The sequence below is a fragment of the Aotus nancymaae genome, unplaced genomic scaffold, assembly GCF_030222135.1.
Source record: "Aotus nancymaae isolate 86718 unplaced genomic scaffold, 86718_ANA_hifiasm-v0.15.2.pri h1tg000053l, whole genome shotgun sequence".
Taxonomy (NCBI): domain Eukaryota; kingdom Metazoa; phylum Chordata; class Mammalia; order Primates; family Aotidae; genus Aotus; species Aotus nancymaae.
In genome coordinates, this window is record NW_026988467.1 from 30113571 (window position 1) to 30134838 (window position 21268).

The following is a 21268-nucleotide window of genomic DNA, read 5'->3' on the forward strand; positions in this document are numbered from 1 at the left end:
CTGCAAGTAGAACAAAACTGACTATTTAGTGGGGTGGTCGCAAGTAAGAACATCTACTTATTGGAAAGCCCTGCTTACTGTCCAGTGGTGGACAGAAGAAGAAGAGCAGAATGAGAACAAAAAGCGTTGTAGGAAGAAAAATGGAACGGGAGAAAGACGAAGCCAAAGAGAAGAACGGAGGGACATATAGAAAAGTCCATTCTAATTTCTCTTATGCTGCACAGACTGATTTTATTTAAGCCATGCTTACAACAAAGGAAAAATTATTTTCTTATCATATGTAATTTATTACTTTTGAAAGCATATTGCTCCATTTCCATTTAAATTCAATAAACATTAATTATGAATCATAGCAGTGGATATGACTTTTCAGTACCCTTCAAAGCCATTTGCCTTTACAATAGCAGTTAATTCTCTATCGTCTGTGAGCTCTTTATGGATTATCCTACAAAATAAAATATAACTATAGGTCCCTGGCTCTTAGGAATTCCAGTCTCCAAATAGCAATGGGAAGCTCTTTTTCCCCTAGCTCTTCCCATAATGTGGGCACAACACATGAAACGTTAGCTACTGAAAAACTGCCAGTCCCCTTGGACAAAGAAAATTGAGAAGAGGTGGATTTTGCCTGGGAATGAGGCAGTAGAATGGCAAAGTGATTTAGGAAGAATATGTATCTTTGGAAGGAGGAAGAACAGAGAAGATTCTAGGGAAGATTTAAGAACTCAAAGCATTGGTTAGAGAAACAAAATGGGAGAGAACAGAGTAGAAGGGGTAAAAGGAAAAAATGTGATTTAGTCAAGAAACCCAGGATATTTTACTCCACCAGGAGGGTGAAGCCTTAGACATCTGCTGGGAGGAGTCTCAGAGGTCCCTGTCCTACCCTGTACCCTGCAGGGTCTGCTTCTAGCTGTCCTGGGTCTTCCTGGGTTTTTTTTTTTTTTTTTCCAGGTGCATGCTTCAGTTCTTTCAGGTGATAAGCATCCCGGAATCCATTTAATTCTTTCCAAAGCAGCTGGCTAAAGTTCATTTTTTTTTCACAGACCCAGATGGGCATGTGTATAATGTACAGTTCTGACCCAGTCAGGCATCTAGCACCAAGTGGATCTTCTTTCTGCACAGGCTCATGCTGTCACAGATGGTCAAGCCAACCGTGCCTTCCTGCATTTTTCACTTCTCATTCCAAACCTCACTCAGGCATCCCCTTCTGCAAGGCCTTACCTGGCTAGCTTTAGCTCCTTTCCTTTGCTCTTTCTTAGCATCTCAGGTTTCACTAAAATGACTGTGTCCATGTCCCTCTAGATGTTGTGCTTTTGAAGGGAGGGGCCTTGTCTTATTCACCTTTGTTCTGTGGGGACCTAACACAGGGCATGGCACATTGCAGGTGCTCAATGTTTCTTCATGACATTTGCATCTCTACCCGCCCACCGAAGTGACCATTCTCTCCCTTGAACCACTTCTCTACCATCTAGAGCCATCCATAAGAGTACCTGTAATGCTGTCATGCACTTCTTTGTCTATGTGTCTACCTCTCTCTAGTGGATTTTGACTGACCCATCTTAATCTTTCCCAATCCTGGCAAAACCCAGCACAGCCCCTGGCATACTGTAAATGCTCAATAAGTATTTCCTGAATAAAAGTGTAACAAATGCTGCTGCCCATCTATTTTTTCCTGTACCCAGTGGAGAAAGGGGGTGGGGCAGGCAGTCCTAGTATACAAGCAGTTTCCCTAGAAACCTCTTTCTTTGTTCCCCAGAAGGCACATCCACAAATCTTTTTCTGTTTAGAGTATTTAGTAGTGACCATTTAGGGATGCCAGAAGCCAGGATGTAAGGGTTTGAACTTGCAGTGAGAACTCTGTAAAAAATGAGTGAGGGATCCAATGAGGGGAGGAACTTCAAAAATAATCACATCATAGAACTAGGAGTTAGAGAGGCCAGGTTTTAGAACTGGGGGAGGAAAGCACAATTTTCTTACATCCCAATTATTTTCTGGGACCTCGGCCAACACAAGTCCCCTTTCCATTCCTGGTGTGGATACTGGGCAGGCATATAGGTTTTTAAGTAACAAACACTTGGATGAGAACTCAGCCTTGAGGAGGTTTCAGACCTTCTCTGGGCTTTAGCATCCTCACCCAGGCTTGTGGAAAGGCTTAAGTGGGATGGACAATATGCAGCTCCAATATAACCCTTGCTCAGAAGGGACTCGCTAACTGTTAGGTCCCACCTTGAACCCTGTACACAGCCAAGACCCCGGATTCTCACTTTTGTACTCCAAGTGGAAGCCAGCTGCAGACACGCTGATATCTGAGTAGAAATGAAGGTAGAGCTGGTTGGAGGTGCTGTTCAGAAGAGCAGGCACGGTTGTTCCTATGGCAAGGACACCAGGGGTTAAGTTTGGCTCCTCCAGGCCCTTACACTCCTCCCCATTCCTCTGGATTTTGCTACCTGCTAACATTCTGCTACCAAGGCCCCCACATGTCCCCAGTTATGAAACTCACTAAATGACAGATTAGCACGCTTCAGGGGCTAGGTCTCCAATGGCTGAGGGAGAGGAAATGCCAATCTGCTTCCTGTAAGATGAGCAGTGGCAGAGCCTTGTGCCCGCAGGAGGGTGAGCTATGAGTTGGATCTCCTCCTAGCCATCTTCAGGGTAACTCTGAGCTGTATCATTCTCTGGGCAGTCCTGCAGTGCAGACAGTTTATCTGAAGCATGGGACTCCTCTTGATCTCTTGGCTGCCTAGAGTTCTGGGCCTAAAAGATTCAGATCATTGCCCTGGCCACTGGGCACAGCTATACACCACACTCAGTCAGAAGTCCATTACTAGAAGGGCAAAATGGTGTTGCCACTTTGGAAAACAGAAAGTTCCTCCAAAAGTTAAACACAGAGTTCCCATATGACTCAGCAATTCCACTCCTAGGTATATAAGAGAAGTGACAACATGTGTTCACACAAAGACTTGTGCATGAGCATTATTCATAACAGCACAAAAGTGGAAACAAGCCATTGACTGATGAACAGACATAGAAAATATGCTCTGTCCTTACAACGAAGTGCTGATCCATACTGTGACTTGGTGACCTTGGAAAACATCATGTTAAGTGAAAGAAGCCAAACGCAGAAGGTGTCTATTTATATGAAATGCCCAGAATAGGCAAATCCATAGAGATAGAAAGTAGATTACTGGTTACTAGAGGTTAGGGGTGGGCTGGGGAGGGGAGTACAAATGGGTACCTGGTTTATTTTGGAGTGGTCTAAATGTCCTGGGATTAGATAGTAGTGATGGTTGTAGGATCTTTCTAATCTACTGAAAACCACTGACATGTCCACTTGAAAATGGTGAATTTCATGGAATATGAATTATATCTCAATAATAATGATGATAACAATGTTTATGACGATGATGAGTTCTAGCACTACCTTCCAAATTGGAGCCCCTGGAAACCCAGCTTACCTGAAAAACTTCCCAGCATGGTTACTGTGTTATCAGCACCATCAAACACTTCCAGGGAGTCCCAGTTCTGCTCTGTGACGAAACTGATGACTTGGATCTGTGAAGGCAGAAGATTGAGTTGTTGGTTAGGCAGCCTGTGTCCCTCTGTCCTTCTCTGCTTTCCCTTTCTGTCCTTCCCATAGTTAATTCAATTTGTTGAGAATCTACTCTGGGCCTAACATGGTGCTAGCCCTTCCAGTAAAAGTAAGATGCAGCCCTTACTCCGAGAGCTCCTTGTCCAGTGGGGAAGATAGACATGAAAAAAATGATTAGAAGACAGTGGGATACTTTGCAAGGCAGAGAATGGGGAAAATAAATTTCAGGAAGTGGGGAGATGGTCTGACTGGCCCTCTCCTCATCTCTGGAACATTCCTCGGGTTTCCCTACTTTACTGCCTTGATCGCATCAGATGTCCTACAGCAATGAGCCCGTAACTCACTCCTGCCTGGATCTGTCTGCTGGAGTCCCAGTTTGCTGCCTCTCTGCTAGTCTTGCAGGCTCCTGACCCTCTTCTCTGCCTTGGCACCAATGCTGGGGCCTCCTTCTGCCTGGCTGTTAGCTCTGGCACCAGTTACGTCCCCAGTTCAGCCTCTACGGCTCAGGCTGTGCGTGGTTCCCTAGGTGTGTGCCTGGGGGTTCTCCGTGCTTTGGCTGCGCTGGGTGGTTTGCTCTTTCTTCTCATCAGCAATGCCTCCCCTTCTGACCCTCACAATCTTAAGAAAATCTGTAGCCATTTGAGAAACAACTTCTATGAATCCTCCCCACACTTCAGATTCCAGCTCCAGCCCCATTCCTTCTTTTAGCCTCCGCTCCTGGCCAGGGCCAATGCCCACCTCTCCTCCTTCCTGCACCACCCGACTCCCACCTGTGAAGCTCTTGGGGCCTGGGAGCTGCTGTGTTTTCTGTGTAGGGGCCACACCTCCACACTTGGACTGAGCCTCCTTAGCTGCAGGGGCAGGGACAGGGCTGATATGTCTCCTTCTGGCTCAGGCCTTGGTAACAGTCAGCACCTGTGGTTGGCCACCTGTGAGCAGTTACCTGTGAGCAGGCCCAACCAAGGCGTCTCCTTGCCCTTACCTGGATGCCAGCACCTTCAGGGACCACGATCTTCCACACACAGTTGAGGCTGTTGAGGTACGGCTCCGGGAAGCCAGGGGACAGGATGGTGCCCCTGCGCTCAGTGAGGTTGCCTCCACATGGCACTGGGAGGAGAGGCCATCGGGTCAGAGGCTTTGCAGCCTCCCTTGGGAGCCTCCCCAAGCGGACTCCACCATCAGGGTCTCCAGCCACTGCTTGTCCTCCTCCCCATGGGAGCGTGTCCCTCATGTCTCCAGTCCTGCCTTCTCCATGGCCTCTCTCCATACAACCCTCCTCGGGGCCCTGGGCCGCCCTCCTCTCTCCACGTGTGCCCCGTCCCCAGCACCCCAGCTGTTTTTGCACCACCCACAGTGCTGAGAAACTGGGGGAGACTGGGACACCCCACCTCAGTCATGCGCTGGGAAGCGGCTGCCGTGTGTTGTGGAGCATTGCTGGGACTGGCTGCTTCCCTTAGGGAGAAAGGACTACGTGCTGGCCTCCCCCACCCAGGTACTGGTTACTCACCCACACACGTGGGCGCTGAGACGTTCCACTGGGCCAAGGCCCCAGGCACAGGGAGGCACTCGATCTCTGGCGACCCCTGCAGGGCATAGCCGGAGTTGCATTCGAAGCGGACGATGGCCCCTACTGAGAAGTCACTGCCCAGCCTCTTGCCATAGCGGGGTTCCGGCACAGAGCTGCACTGCGTGGCGCTGGTTCGGGGCACCGCTGCGGGGGACAAGGGCACTGAGGGGCAAGCCTCACCCCTCCAGAAATTGGCCCAGGGATAGACACACAACTGGACTGGAACAAAGACCGTCTGGATGAAAGAAACCCTGAGAGGCTCTGGGCGCTCTCCCTTAGGGAAGGGTTCGAGGGCTAACTAGGAGGATGCCTGTTATACTGAAGCATAGTTGAACACCCAGTGCTACAGCAGCACTCCTGGAAAGCACGGGAGGTAGAGCGGTGGACCTCCCACCTTAGCCCCAGTGTTGTTCTTTGCCTTTTCAATGATGCCCCTCACTCATCAGGGTCCCATGTTCCCTAGCAAGGAGAATGGGCCTTCCTCCTCCACCTTCAGTGCCTTTATCCAGCCTCTCTCTGTCCTGTCTTCCTCATGTATCTTAAGATACCACCCAGGGCCCTGCCCTCCATGACCCCAGTCTTCCCTCCCCTGCTGCCCACAATGGCCGATGAGTCCCTTTCACCCAGGCCCCGGGATGGCCTCCTCTGTGGCAGGATCACCCTGGCACAGGGAAACGCAGTTCATCCTGGGCAGAGTCGAATGAGCAGGACCATGCTTAGAACCTGGGCCCTACAGAAGTGGATGTTCTCCTGGGCAAGTGGAGGTTGGAGCCTGGGGGTGAAAGCCAGGATGTTCCCAACTGCCTTTCTGGGCCAGTAAGGAAGGGAACTAACACTGACTGGCTGCTTAGTGCCAGCTACTTCCCCAAATTCTCTCTTAATCCTATCAGTGAGGCATTGTGATTGCCCTCTTCTTACAGCTGAGCAAACTGGCTCAGACCTGGAGTAACTGGAGCCTAACTAGCAGGTGGGGAGGTGGGATGCAAATCCACGTCCACGGCACTTCAAAGCCTGTGTTTTCCCCACACCTTTGCTGTGCCTGGCAGACAAAACCAAATTCCAGGGGAGTCTAGGTCAGAGGCCTGGGCTGGTCTCCTCAGTGCCGTCTGGACCACAGCAGACAATGAGTGGAGTGGGGAAGGGGAAGAAATGAGCTTCCCATGTCTGATTTCCTTCCTCATTGAACACAATACTTGGTCTAAGAAATGTCTGCTGAGTAAGCGAATGTATAAAATTCAACTGGATTTCAGGGAATTGCCCTACAAACTAGTAGCTCCCCCCAAACACCCTGAGAAAGAGACTCAGACTAGAGGTCAAAGATCCCTGTTCCTTCAGTCACTGAGTCCCTTAATAACTGATATCACCTTCCCACCTCAGGCGTCCATGTCCTCCATACCTTGGTAGACAAAGTGGAAGCCTCTGGCTGGTGCTTGGCCTTTGGCACTGAACTTAATGAGAACTTGATTGGAGGTGGCCAAGGGCAGTGATTCTCCTGCCGAGATAAGGGGCGAGGAGGAGAGAATAGTGAGTCCAGTAGGCGGGCCCAGAGGATAAAATCCTGACCAGGAAGGAGGGGCTGCCAGTACGCCGTGCAGCAATTCCTTCCACAAGCCAGGCCTTCCTCAAATAAAATCTCATGTTTTTTACTGCACTTTACAATTTAAAGTTTATAGAAAGCTTTTTGATCCACGGTCTTAACCTGACCTGTGGTCACTGTGAAGTTGGCATGACAGAGTTCAGTACCCTCATTTAATAAAGAAAGAGAGGCCCAGAAAGATTAAATGATCTGCCGGAAAGGAGAAAGCTGCTGAAGATGTGTGGAGCAACAGGGATGGAGAGAGGGGCTGTTACCAAGCCCATTGACTGGTGGTTTACTTGGAAAACTGACATCAATCTGATTTTTAAAAAATGGCAATGGCTTCTGGGAAGGAGGATGATGTGATCATCTGGGAGCAACTGGCCTTTCCCAGACACTCTCCCACCATCCTGTGAAATGATCAATAACCAGAACAATGGTGTAATTTATTGCTCAGACTAGAACACTTTTGAGAGTCAAAGAAAGTGCTATCAATAGTTATGCTGGCACTGTCCCAGGCAAACCAGGAGATACTGTTGCTGGCCAATAACACACAAACCAGGGGAAAACCTGCATGGGCACAGGAAGCCAGGGGAGGCTGACAGCCTTTGTAGCAGAAGACAAAGGTACATCTTCTGCTTGTGAGGTACAGATGGGTCAGCAGAGAGACAGCACCAACTAGACCTGCAACCAATTAGTGTACTCACCATGCTGGGAAAGCCCAGGGGGAACATGGGTGGAGACAGTGGCATGGCTACCCTGCCTGCTGCCCCCCTGCAGCCTTAGGGACCCCTGAGAAGGGCTGCTGACCCTAAATGATTCCCATTCTCAGGAGGGAAGTAGGGATTACACAGAACCAGGCTATATCTCCACTACAGTGAGGGCTAGAGTTGGGACCCACAAAGGAGCTACTGGGAGGTCCACCAGTACTTCCAGGAAGCTCATGTGATGCTACCAACATGGGAGCAGGGAGCCTTTTGCAAAGCAGGCTTAGATGCACATGTGACCCAGATGGCTGATCATGGCTAGGAGTCATTGTCCCAGCTGAAAGTTATTGCTCTGGCTAACATGTAGCTGCCAAAGCAGAAAGAAACTCATGAAGACGAAGTCTCCCTTTATTATCACTGCTATCTCCAACTCCTCCTCCCGATGGATATGAGCAGAGTGAAACTCAACTTTTCTATCTGGCCTGACAGAGGTGGATAAAGACCCTAGGAGCTCTCACAGAACCCATGTCAACTTCAGCCCTGAAGGCACACAGGCCTCCCTCTTCAAGGGAGAGCAGATAGTAAAATCACTGGACATTAAAAAAAAAAAAAAAAAAAGTTAAAGTTTTGAGGAAGGAGATCACACTGAGAAGTCAAAGCAAATACTTTATGTGAACCACAACAAAGAATAGGCAAAACTCTCAGCAGATGTTCAGTCATGGTTGTCATAAGATTAAATGTAGCATTGCATCTGTGAAGTTGGAGGAAGAAGGGTCTGAGATCAATAAAGGCTGCAAAGAGATGAGAAATGCTAGTGCAAGCAGCTGGATTCCACAGAGACCGAACAGTGAAATGGGGATGAAATTTGGGAAATTCTCTCAGAATCCACAGAAAAAGGATAAAGAGATTAAAATAATGAGAGAAATGACAAGTGACATGAAAGATGAAAAAAAATTCATATGTATATATCAAGGAATTCCAGAAAGAGAAGACAGAGAAACTGAAGGAGAAAAAATTATTTAAGGCCAGGTGCGGTGGCTCACATCTGTAATGTCAGCACTTTGGGAAGCCGAGGTGGGCGGATCACCTGAGGTCAGGAGTTTGTGACCAACTTGGCTAACATGGTGAAAACCCATCTCTACTAAACATACAAAAATTAGCTGGACGTGATGATGTGCACCTGGAGTCCCAGATACTTGTGAGGCTGAGGCAGGAGAATCCCTTGAGCCTGGGAGGTGGAGGGTGCAGTGAGCTGAGATCGTGCTGCTGCACTCCAACCTGGGCAACACAGTGAGACTCAGTTTCAAAAAAAAAAAGTCATTTAAGAAAGAAGACACTTAAAAAAAAAAAAGAAAGAAGATACTTTTCCTAAGATGTGAGGTTCAGACTGAAGTATTTGCCATGTGCAAGATAGAATTAGTGAAAAGAGATCTCACAACACATCCTAGTGGGCTTTTTAATTAAAAAAAAAGGAAAATCATATAGACAGAAAAGCACAGGTTACTTCACAAGGACAAAGAATCACGTTAGACCCCAATTTGTCTGTAACAGTAAATGTTGGAATAGAGTGGAACAATTACTGCAGTTTTGAAAGATAAAGTTTGACCCATAATTTGATTTGCAATCAAGCTGTCATTTATATGCTATGTCAAAAGGAAAGCATTCTTATATATGCATGGTGACAGAAAGCACAAAAGTACTGCAGTTATGAGCCCTACTGAAAAAAAAACCCAAAACTGAAGTAGAGAATTCAAGACCCAGCAGGGATAAATACAACCAGAAAAGTGTAATAACTATTGTCAATGAGCTAACAAAACAAAATGCAAATGCAAAAATTTGCTTTTGGGGAAGAAGTCCACAATTTAAGAAATTACTATAACATTAATATAAAAGTCCAAGTATAACAAGAAAAACTTGAAAATTAGAGATGTGTTAGGTATGTATGGAAAAGCGAGAAAGTACAAGCAAAATAAAAGCAACATGAACAGAAGCCCAGAAAAAACAATACAAGATGGCAGATGTCAGACCAAATAGTTCACTTGTGAAATAAACAAGTCAACTTCTTTTAAAAAAAAAAGACTTGGAGAAAATGAGAGAAGATATATCAGGGAAACAGATACAAAAATTGCTAGAAATACAAGAAGACAACAAAATATCATAATTGTAGTGGGAGATACTTTAGTGCAACATTCACAATCATTGATGCACCAAATAGAAAAACGAAATGAAGACTCTTGAGTAGTGGCCATTAAGCTTTTTTCCCCCAACACAACTCAGGGACAGGGTCATAGCTCACTCCCATCAATACCAATGGCTTGTTATCAGTGTTTCTCTAAACGAGGAATAAGGGACTCTCTGAATATACTGATATTGATATCTACAGGTCTTTTTTTTTCTTTTTTCTTTTTGAGACAGAGTCTTGCTCTGTCACCCAGGCTGGAGTGCAATGGCATGATCTTGGCTCACTGCTACCTCTGCCTCCTGGGTTCCAGTGATTCTTCTGCCTCAGTCTCCAGAGTAGCTGAGATTATGGGTGCCCACCACCACACCCAGCTAATTTTTGTATTTTTAGTAGAGGTGGGATTTCACTGTAATCCCAGCACTTTGGGAGACTGAGGTGGGTGGATCACCTGAGGTCAGGAGTTTGATATCTACAGGTCTTATACATCTCTCTCTCTCTTTCTCTTTGTCTCCCTAGCCTCCTCCCTCGTTCTCTACCTCCTTCTCTCCCTTCCTCCCTTCCTGCCTTCTTCCCTTCCTTCTATTGGTCCTCTACACCTATATCTATATCCATATTTATATCTATAGGTCTTAAATGTAGACCGCGCTCTCTCTCTTTACCTGAAGATCCTTTACCTATACCTCCAAATCTATAGCTATCTATCTATCTATCTATCAATTAAGAGGTTTTGAAAAGCCATCCTACTCCAAGAGTTCCTGGTTTACACTCTTGTCTGAGTGTGTGTGAGGCGTTGGTTACAAAAAAATCATTTGGTTGAGAAGCACTGATATAATAGATTTGAATAACAAAATTGAGTAAGATTGATTTAATGGCAGTTACAAAACTCATTTACTCCTAACTCTAACTTTAGGAGGTAGGACTCTTACTCTTTGCATTTCACAGAGGAGGAAACCAAAGCTCAGAGCAGTCAAGAATTGTGCCCTAAGTCACCTAGCAAGCAAATAGGAGAGCTAAGAAGAGTGGGATTGTAGAACCTGAGCTCATTCATCCTACTTCTCTACCCTACAGAGAGAATGCATATCCTTCTTAGATATTTAGAAAACTAAAGAAAAAGGTCCTCGACTACTGAGAGGGTTTCAATTAATCCCCAAAGAAGAAATGGTACAGGCCACATTCTCTCACCACATGGCAATAAAAATAGAAATTAACACAGAAACTTAATGCAACAAGAAGGAAATCTATATTCTTAGGGGAAAAGAAAAGATATTCTTAGCCAACTCTTGGGCAAAAAGAGTAAACAACACCATGATGAGCTATTTAGAAAGTAATGATGAACACAGTATATATCAAAATTTATGGCATGAAGCCAATTGGAGGTGAATACATTGCTGTGAACATGTTCTTTATTACACAGAGAAAATAATGAATAGAGCTCTCAATGCAAGAAGTTAGAACAAGAACAAAATAATCGGAAGAAAAATACGAGGAGGGAAATGATGAAATAAAAAGGCAGAGATTAATAAAAAAATAACAACAGCAAATTCTGCAGAATAATTGATAAATTGTGGCAATAAAAATTAAAAAACAAACCCAAAAAACACAAAACACGTGGTACAGCTGAGGAAAAAGGGGATGATGAATGCACGATGCAGCATAGGAATCGTGCTGGAATATCACCACTAATACAAAGCAGGGTAAACATCACCAGAGTACATTATATAAATTGTGGTACTAAATGCAAAGAAAATTATGAAATGGGTTTTTAAACTAAAAGATAAAAGATCAACATTGATATTAGAGTAATATCCCTGAATAGACCAATAATCACGGAAGAAAATAAAAGAAAGCCACTGAAAAGGAGGAGATAAAATAATGAGACAAATTTATTTGCAGATGATATTACTTCTTGCCTAGAGGAGCCAGGAGAATTAGCTGGCAGTGTAAGCAGTATTATGAAGAGTCCAACGACTTTACAAAACAAATACGCCAAAAATGCTGGTCTTTGAATATACTAGCAAAGACCAGATAGAAAACATATCAGGGGAAAAAGACCCATTTATGACAGCAACAAAAATCTCCATGAAATATCTGGGAATAAAGTTAACAAAAAATGCATACTGCCTAAATATAAATTATAGCAGTGTCCCAGGGCTACAGAAGATAAACAAATGGGGAGACATAATGTGTTCCTGGATAAGAAGAAGAGTTAATGTTATAAACATATGAGTTCATCCTAATTTAACGTGTAAGTTTTATTAAACCCCAGTCAAGATTTTGATGCAATGTTTTTAACTTTTCAAAATATTTCTAAATAATTTGAAGGCAAAAGTAAGCAACAACAGCCAATAAAAATTCAAAACAAAGAATGGTTATGGGGACTTAGAGTACCATGTGTTTAAAATTATTATATCATAAACACTATTATAGTGTTACAATAATTAAAACTGAAAAAAGAATAAATAGACACTTAGAAGAAATGGATAAGAAGTCTAGGAACAGACACTTCATAAAAATTTAGTATATGTAAATTTGGCATTTTGAAAATTCTGCTAGGACAACTGATTAACTACATTTGAAAGAATATGGTTAGATTCCCTATATCAAATAATAAATCAAAATAAATTTCAAAGGTATTAAAGTGATGTGATGAAACTAAGAAGTGAAAGAAAGCACAGAGGAATATTTATTTGACCAGCATAAAAGCAAAGGAGAAAACTATAAAAGAAAACATTGATAGATTTGATAGCATGGGAAATTTACATATTCTGACATTAAAGCACCCTGAAGAAAATTATATAGCAAATGACAAACTGGAGAGGAGGGCTTTTTATAGTGCATATATATGTATATGTATATATATACACACATACATATATACATATATCTTATAAAATATGGAGCTCTACTCAATAAATAAGAAAATAAGTGCTTATAGAAAAATTGACACAAATTCACAATAAATTCACAAATAAAAAATGCACAGTCCAATAAACACATTACAAAAAGGCTAACCTAACTAGTAATAAAACAAGGCAAATTAGAAAATGATCTCACTTTCACTTTTCAAACTGATGACGCTTTTGTTTTTTTAATCACCTGGTTTTTGTGAGAATAAAACATGCCCTCTTACTTGTTGGTGATGAAACTGGTAAGATCTTTCTAGAGGAATATTTGATAATCTGCATAAAAAGCCTTAAAGATCTCACATATCCTTTAACTTGACAATTCCACTTCTAGATATTCTAAAGTAACCGAAATGTATATAAGGTTGTATGTATAATACATTGCATTACTATTCGTAAGCACAAAATATTACAGATAATCTAAATGTTCAGTAATAGGGAACTCATTACATAAATTTTAACGAACTATATGAGAGACTATTATATGGCACTTAAAAATCCTATCATAGAAGAAAAAAATGACAGAGGAAAGCTCACAGTGAATATTTCAATAAAATCTTTATATTGGTTTGTTGAATAAAATACGTAAACGTCGAAGAAGATACAAAGACTGGAAGGAAATCCACTATATCTTGTCAGTGGCTCTTTCTGGGTAGTTTATATTTTGGTTCTGTATGCAATTATTTTGTTTTGTCACTAAGTTTTCTACAATGAAAATGCAATACATTTATAATAAGAAAAAAAGTTGCATCTGAATACGAACCAACAGGAGAAGGCTACACCACTAGGGGGCGGTGTAGACACAGCCTGCGTGAGGGCAGCTGCTGAAGGCCCCGCTAGTGGAGCTGCTAGGAGCTGGCCTCTGCGGGCAGAGCCATAGGGTTCCACCTGCGGCCATGGGGTGCTTCTAGCGCCTCCTTCCCTTAGCCAGCCGTGATGCCCCCGGCCCACAACCGTCCCCACCCTGGCCGAGCCCCGAGTACCTGTGTGGGAGCCCGAGAGGGAGCTGAGGAGCCGCGAGTGCTGGCTGTGGCCGTCGTGAACCTCCACCACGTCGTTGAGGGCCGTGTGAAAGAAGGCGAACTGGCCAAACACCACTGTGGAGGAGACACGGCGTGGGGACTGGGAAAGCAGGCATGCTGCGGCAGGAGAGGGGATCTAGGGGTCTGGGGGCCCAGGCCAGGAGGAGGGCAGTCCTGGGTCAGCTGGTGGTTCCTGGGCTGTGGCTTGTTGCACTGGTTAGCGCAGTGGCAGTCTGGCAGTGGCCAGACACCCCGCATAGGGAGGTGGGGAGCTGGGGAGGCTGTGCTGGCCTTCACAAGAATCAGGACAACATGGAGGGCTGCACCCAAAGGTCAGGCGGGTGGAGGCGAAACTGAGCCCACCTTGTTCCTTTCCCAGATAGCAGCTGCAGCAGCTACTGGAGGCCATCCCTCATTCTCCATGTGATGTCAGGACCCCATGTTCTCCCTTAATTCTTTTTCAAAGATCCAACAGACCAGGGCAGCCCCTGGGTGCAAGATCTCCTACCGTTGAGAGGAATGGACGGTGAACAGCAGCTTGCTCCCAGGGAAGGAGCCACCATCTACAGAGCAGGCAAACTGCTGCTCAGATGGAAGGGGGAAGATGATATTTATTAAGCACCTAGTAGGTGCCAGATACCATACTTGTCCATGACTGTTCATGATATTATCTGTATTATGTAGACAAGAAACTGAGGCTCTGAGGTTAAGACAGTTCCCCAAGGCCACTCAGCTGGTTTGGGAGGGGGGCTGGAAAGGCAGTGGGCCACAGCCCTCATGAGTCCCCAGTCAGAGACAGCCTAAGAGCCCTGCCATTTGATGGGTATTCAAGCCGCCAGCTATAGATTGCAGGGAGTTTCCTCAGCTGCCCCTCTCTTCTAATCACTGCTGAGAGGCTAAGGCACTCCTGGGCCACAGTGGGCATGGCTCCCAGTCAGCTATCTGCCAGACCCTGGTTCATTCTGCATGCACCAGCCTCCCAGGTAGTCTGGTGCATTGGAGGGCAAGAGCCAGGCCAGACACTTCTGAGGGCCTTGGCTGAGAGCCTTGAGCATGTAGGAGGGAGGATGTGTGTGCTTATGTTGTGTGTTGTATATGTTTGTGTGCAGTTTGTTTATGTGTTCATGTGCATACAGGTGTGTTGTATGTCCATATTTATGTTGTGTGCAAGTGTGTTATGCATGTGTGTTGTGTGTTGTACAGGTATGCTGTGTGTGGTATCTGTAGAGTGTGTATCACCTGTGCTTTGTATATGTTGCATGTGCACACACATGTGCATGTGTTATATATTGCATGTGTTACATGTGCTATATGTTGCATATTGTGTGCATGTTGTGCATGTGTATTGTGTATTGTGTGTGCATTCATGTGTTGTGTGTATTGTATATGTTGCATGTGTTATGTGCAAATGTGTTGTGTGTATGTATGTTTTGTTCTAGGTGTATTGTATGTGTGTTGTGTGTATTGTATGTGCACATGTTGTGTGTTACATGTCTGGTATGTGTATGTTGTGTGTTGTGCATGTTGTGTGTGCATGTGTTGTGTGTGTATGTTGTGTTTGGTGTGTACGTGTGTTGTGTGTTACATTGTATGTGTTGTGTGTGTGTGTACACTTGTGTATCAGGGCAGAGAGGGACTCAGGCCATGGAGTTGACTGCCTGATTAAAAATTGTTTGCAATGGTGTGTATAGTAGTGAGTGGAATAAGAGATTCTTCGCTCTCAACTCATGCTTAGAGGAGGAGGAGGAAGAGTACCTTTCCCTACCCTGAAAATGAATACTGAGTTAGGGCTGGTGACAGGGGGAGCTCCCTGCTCTCCCTATTAGTGGTGAACAGGGACAGATAGGGTTTCTGTTTTCACAGAGTGTATATTCTATTGGGAAGAGACAGTCAACCCCTACCCCTCAAACAAATACTTAGGCAAATAGACAAGATAATATCACATAGTGTTAAGTTCTCAGTGTAATGGGATAGAATGATGGAGTGTCGCAGGCCACTTTAGATAGGGGATCAAAGGAAGATCTCTAAGAAGATGACACTAGAGCTGGTATCTGTGCTGGGGGTCAAGTCATTGAGACCAGGAGGGAAAAATCTGCCCTTAATCCTCAGGCTCAGCATCACTGGCAAAAGAAGATCATTGGGACAGATCTCTGTATACAGTTTTCAACTCAGTGATACTGACTAACTGGCTTTGTTAGGTTGTTGGCTAACCCCAAGTCCAGCTAGTCAGTGTCACCGAGTTGAAAACTGTATACAGAGATCTGTATACAGTCCAACTGAGCTCATTTGTGGGAGTGAGCTCCTTATCACTGGAGGGATTCATGCACAAACTGCATGCCCACCTATCAAGGATTCTGCTCTGGGTAGTAGATCAGATTGGACAGCCTTTCAGGACTTTTCTAACTGTGATCCTGCAAGCCTGAAGCTCCTGCCACTTCAGTATATTGGGGAATATGTGCACTTGTACATAAGTGTCCTTGTTCTGGGGCAGGAGTAGGGGCACTGATGGCTGGAGCTATGAGTAGAGATGAGACTGGGTATTTATAGAGGACAGAGAACATGTCTCCTGCAGAGATGACTCTGCAGTCCCAGGACCCAGTAGAGTGCATGGCCCCCAATGGGTGCTTACTAAATGTTTGGTGAACACCTCAAGCATCAGGCCTTGCTCTGTGCTTGCCCACCCTGTCTTTGGAAATAAGGAGCTAGCGTTGTGCAGGCTGCTCACTCCCTCCTTCTCCTCTCTTGGATGGTCAGGACATGTTGATGCCCTTTGCCACACCCAACATCACTTGTGTTTAGACATGATTGTTAGTCTACAAAGAGGAGGTCCAGGGAGAAAGAAGCCAGCCTGGTCACCTGGTTGTCCTTCATTTTCGTGAATGCCTACAGGGCTGGCAGGACTCTTCAATGTCCCCACCGCCAACCCGGTAATGGGCCTGGTTTTTTCTGCCCACATCTCTTGGAATCTGGAAGTTTCTCTGTCTTCCCAGGGCACTGGCCTGCTCCTCACTTTTTTCTTGCTTGTCCTTCCTATAGCTCCTGGACCAGGCTTTGGTTCTCAGATGGGACACCAGAATGATGTGGCTCCTGGTATCCCTCAACTGCATTTTCAAGCCCAGCTCCATCCCCTCCCTCCTGCTCCTTGGCCACTCACCCCTGGGTTCCTAACAGGTCTAGATCTGTGGCACCTCTCTTTAGACCTGGGCCATACTGGGTAGCCCCCGGGGCACCCTGCCTTCCCTCTGTCTCGTCCAGTTTCTCACCAACTCTGTCCCCTTGGTTCTGGCGGGGCTCACTTGTGCCCTTCTGCTCTCTTGTGTCAGGAATGTATTCTCAGCCTGTTTCGGAAAGTCAGTACTCAGCTGTCCTTTTTTTGGAGACTGTTCTGCAATTCCCACAATGGGGCTGTATAATTGGGAAGAGCCTGAGGAATTGCCCATTTTGGAATGAGGGTGAGGAGTCACAAAACATATGAACAACAACAACCAAAACCCATACCATAGTCCTTGGGCACAGTAACAAAATATAAGCAGATCTGTCCACTGGTGTAGTTCCGGGGGTAGTTGGGGGACAAGACCACTCCATCCGAACCCACATACTGTCCTCCACAGGGGGCTGAAAAAGAAACCAGATAGAGAGTCAGGTGACCCTGTGGGCCTCTTACCAGTGACCATTCTCTGTTCTGCCCCAGGCTGAGCTTCTGGCCCCAGTAGGGCTGCCCTGAGGTGGGCGGCCCCTAGCTTATAGAAGGGAAGTCCTGAGGACATTGCCCTGCCCTGCTCTGCCCAAGGACATGCATCCCTGACCAGGCATGTGACCTGAAACTTGCCCTGAAGCTGCTGAGGGCCCTCTTGGGCAGGTGGCAGTTCTTGCCCTCTACCTATTAACACTGGCATTGGTCCCTGAAGTCACAGCCTTAGAGAGCACATTAGGAACCTCTTTTGCTTACAAGTGGGGCCTAGAAATGATCTGCTGCCCTTGGCTGACATCTGCACCTGGAATGAGTGTCAGTGTGAGTAGGGAGCTGAAGCTTCCCCAAACGAACGAACCCCATGGGGAGTGGCCAGCCCATGTGACCCAGGCATCTTCTGTTCCCCTCCATGGTGCCCAATTTCCACAAAGGGTGGGTCTGAGCCTGCCTCTCTTACCATGACAAAGGGGTACCCTTGGCTTTTCAACTTGGGTGGTCACCATGCTCTTAAAGCCCTGATACTCATTCCTATCCCTGTTGTCAGGAACCCCATGGGTCACCCAGACCCACCTGGAATCAGTGCACTCTGCTGGCCTTACTTCGACATAGCTGATCTCTCAGTGATTTTCCCTAGGCCTAGGAACTAGTCCAAGAGCCACCTTTAAATGACTTCTCCCTGGTGCGAGCTCCCTGTTGTGGCATGTCTAGGGGCCTCTGTTGAGGGCACGAGCATCTGTGTGAATGGGGGTGGGGACACTATGTGAAGTGTGATGACGCCTTGACAGGAACTGCATACCTGGTGAATTATAAGCCACTTCTATACATATCCACAGCAAACGGAGGAGCAAGCCTTAAAGACCATGTCTTCCTCCTTTCCCTCTCCCACAGCACCTTCTGCCCCTGGCATGCCCTTGATCCTCAGACCCCTCCCATCCCTGGGCTCCCACCACCTGTGCAGACTGGCTGGGGATTGTTCCACACGGGCTTCTCATCGGGCCCCAGGATGCAGCTCAGGGTCGAGGCGCCCTCAACTTCGTAGCCCGCGTGGCAGTAGTAGGTGACGGAGGAGCCCAGCTTCAGGTCAGACCCCACTCGCGTGCCATTCTTGATGGAACCAGGATCAAAACATGACTCCCGTGGGTTTTCTGGGGGAAAAAAAACACAAACATGTGCACACACACAGAGGGCTCATAAGGAGGCTCTTCCTGGGCTGCAGCACCCATGAGAAAATCCCGACTTTAGCCACAGAGCACATGGGGATTCACAACTGCGGCTCCTATTCCCCTCAGGTCTAGAAATGTCCCTTAAATTTGGGTAGAAATTGAAGGATGGAAATCACATTGAAGAGGGAAATTTCCCCTTCTCTCCGAATATTCTTCCGTTGACCCACAGAGGAAGGAGCCCCAGCAAAATCCCTGAGGCCCTCTCTCATCCCCTGCTCGCTCCTCCCCAAGGGAAGCATGTGCTTTTCTGGATGATGGGGGCTGAGGGTCCCTGGCCCACATCTCAGCTGCTGGCAGGATCATTGTGGGAAAGGTCAGTGCTTGGGCACAGTCTACCCCTTTGCTCATCTTTGACCTCCCCCCATGCTCAGCAGCTTCCTGGCCTTTTGTGTTCCCCTGGGAAGCAAAGCAGGCAGTCTGCTTTAGGAGATGCTCTTTCTCTTCCTCTCTCTTCTGCCCCATCTGTACCACTGGCTGGGGAGTGGAGCAGGCATCCGTTCTGCAGGCTCAGTCATACCCATCTGTTGCAGGTACTTCTGAGTGCATGGGTACCAATACTTAGATTCAGGGAGGAAGTACAAAACACACTTCCACCTCTGGGTTGGGTTACCCGACCAGTGGAATAAGTTGATGTCTCCAATGTGGTTTTCCAGGGCTTTGCATTGGGTACTGGGTGCTTGCCAGTTTATTAAAACCACAGTGTTTTTTCATTTGGCTATTGATCCATATGTGTCTTCCCAATCAGTCATACAGTGATGCGTGTAACAGTCCTCTACTCTGCCTCTCTGCACCAGATAAGACCGTTCTTGACATGGTCTGTAGCTTGGGAATATGAGCCCAGGTCCCAAATCTCTGGAGTAGGACAGTCTACAGCATCCCTCACCATCAGCTGGGAATCCTGAGCAGCTCCTGGGAGTCCATGCTCACTTTGATGCGTGATTGCCTTTCCTCAGTCTTCCTTGTTCTAAAATAACTGATGGTCAAGAGATTTGTCACCAGGGCTGGGCAGTAACAGGACACAGCTGAGGCCAGTCAGTACCAGGGAGATGCAACTGAGTATTGGGTTGATTGATGAGCATTTTGCAGGATACATTATGGCGGGGGCAACAGACAGGTCTAGAGATGGGGACTCACAAAAGGGTGCTGACAGTCCTTGCAGAAGGACTCAGAAATTCAAAGAGTGGAGCTAAGGAGGAAAGAACCAGACTAGAAGAGATCAGAGTTCATTTCATCAGAGATGAATGGCTCAGGAGTAGTTTTGCTGAGGGCCGTCCTTGTCACCTGGGTACCTTTTAGATCACCTACACAGGAGGCAGCCACTGTTTGAGGCTGTGACTCAGTTGACTGATGGGATGGGACTCTGAGGGTCTCACTCTTGCATGGGAGCATGTGAGACCATCCTGCACATTAAGTCCTTGCCCGCAGCTGAGAGTGGAACAGCTCTAGATGCATTATTGCATTTAAACTCAAGTGGGACTCAGAACATGGCCACTCATTGCAGGGGACTCCTCAGTGGTTTCCTCATGTGCCCCGTGGTGCATTGCCTTGATCTGCTTTATCAAATCTGTCTTCTCCATGAGCCTAGTGGCTCTGGCCAGAATATAACTGGCCACTGGGTGACTCATATGTGAGTCACAGAGATCTAGAAAACTGTCATCGTATCTTTTGTTTCATCTATCCTTTTTTTTTCTTTTTAAAAGTTTATTTTTTGTTTGTACAAGTGGCTCATTTGAAACTAGCGATTATTAATACGTTGATATTTTCCCTTTGCTTTTCTTCCTGTTCATATATTTTTTAATTTATTTATTTTACTTTAGGTGCATACTATATCTGGCATTCCTCCCCATGTTATCCCTCCCCACCCTCCCCTCCCTCTTAATAAATTCAAAGTGGGTGAAATCTTACTTGAAGTTCAGAAAAATTAAGTAACTTGGGATCAAAGTTCACACAGCTCATAAGAGGCCAAACTAGCTGTGGTCCCTAATAACCACTTTCCCCACCTTCATCCTTCAATAACAGAACTCCGATTTTATCCAGAGCTCCAAGGCTAAATTCTACATTTCTCAGCCTCCTGGGCAGCTATGTCTGGACAAGGAGATGTAAACACGAGTTAGATCATGTCTGCTGAAAACAATCCAATAGCCTCCTGTCTCACTCAGAGTAAAACCAAAATCCTTACAGGCCTCCAAGGCCCTGAACATGCGGCCCCAATAGTCCCCTCTGTGAGCTCAGCTCCTGTCATCTCTATGCTAGCTTTGCTCTAACCACAGTGGCCTCTGGTCTTTGTGGCTCCCTCTCTTACCTCTTTCAGGACTTAGCTCAATGTCTCCTTCACAGTGACACCCTTTGGGCAGCTACTTAAAATTGCAATACTCCTCTTCCCAATGCCCCCAACACCCTCCTCTACTATATTTCTCTCCACTGCAGTTAACACTCTCTCATTGACTCTATATCGACCTTATTTTTTTCTATCTTCCTCAACTAGAACATAGATTTCAGAAGGACAGCTGTTCAGTTTGTTTACAGCTGTATTCCAGTGTCTGTCACATGATGGGCACTTAAATACCTTCAGTGGATTATTGTGGAACTTCTAAAAAGGCTACTTAAGGGAAGTGGACTCAGCTGAGAGAAATGCTTATCGGCCTTTCCTTCTTTCCATCTGTCCTCCTTCTCTCAGTCTGGAACTCAGACGTGACGGCAGGAACCTCAGTTGCCATCTTGGATCCAAGATAACCTTGACGTGGGGTCCATGGACTAGCACGGTAGAGTAGAGAGGCAAGAGAAGCCAACGTGGAACTCCCTCATCAAACC

The 21268-nt window shown here is 46.1% G+C and overlaps 1 protein-coding gene across 1 annotated transcript in view; it reads right to left on the reverse strand.

Moving 5' to 3' along the window:
- Positions 1-21268, reverse strand: part of CSMD2 (CUB and Sushi multiple domains 2) — a 616469-nt gene that overhangs the window by 102000 nt on the left and 493201 nt on the right. The window contains exons 30-37 of the mRNA XM_064363669.1: positions 18185-18379; positions 17042-17158; positions 13505-13618; positions 6550-6645; positions 5094-5297; positions 4569-4693; positions 3453-3549; positions 2262-2366 (exon numbers count right to left, since the gene is read on the reverse strand). Of these exons, the coding sequence (XP_064219739.1) occupies positions 2262-2366; positions 3453-3549; positions 4569-4693; positions 5094-5297; positions 6550-6645; positions 13505-13618; positions 17042-17158; positions 18185-18379 (1053 nt within the window). The remainder of the gene's footprint in view (positions 1-2261; positions 2367-3452; positions 3550-4568; positions 4694-5093; positions 5298-6549; positions 6646-13504; positions 13619-17041; positions 17159-18184; positions 18380-21268) is intronic.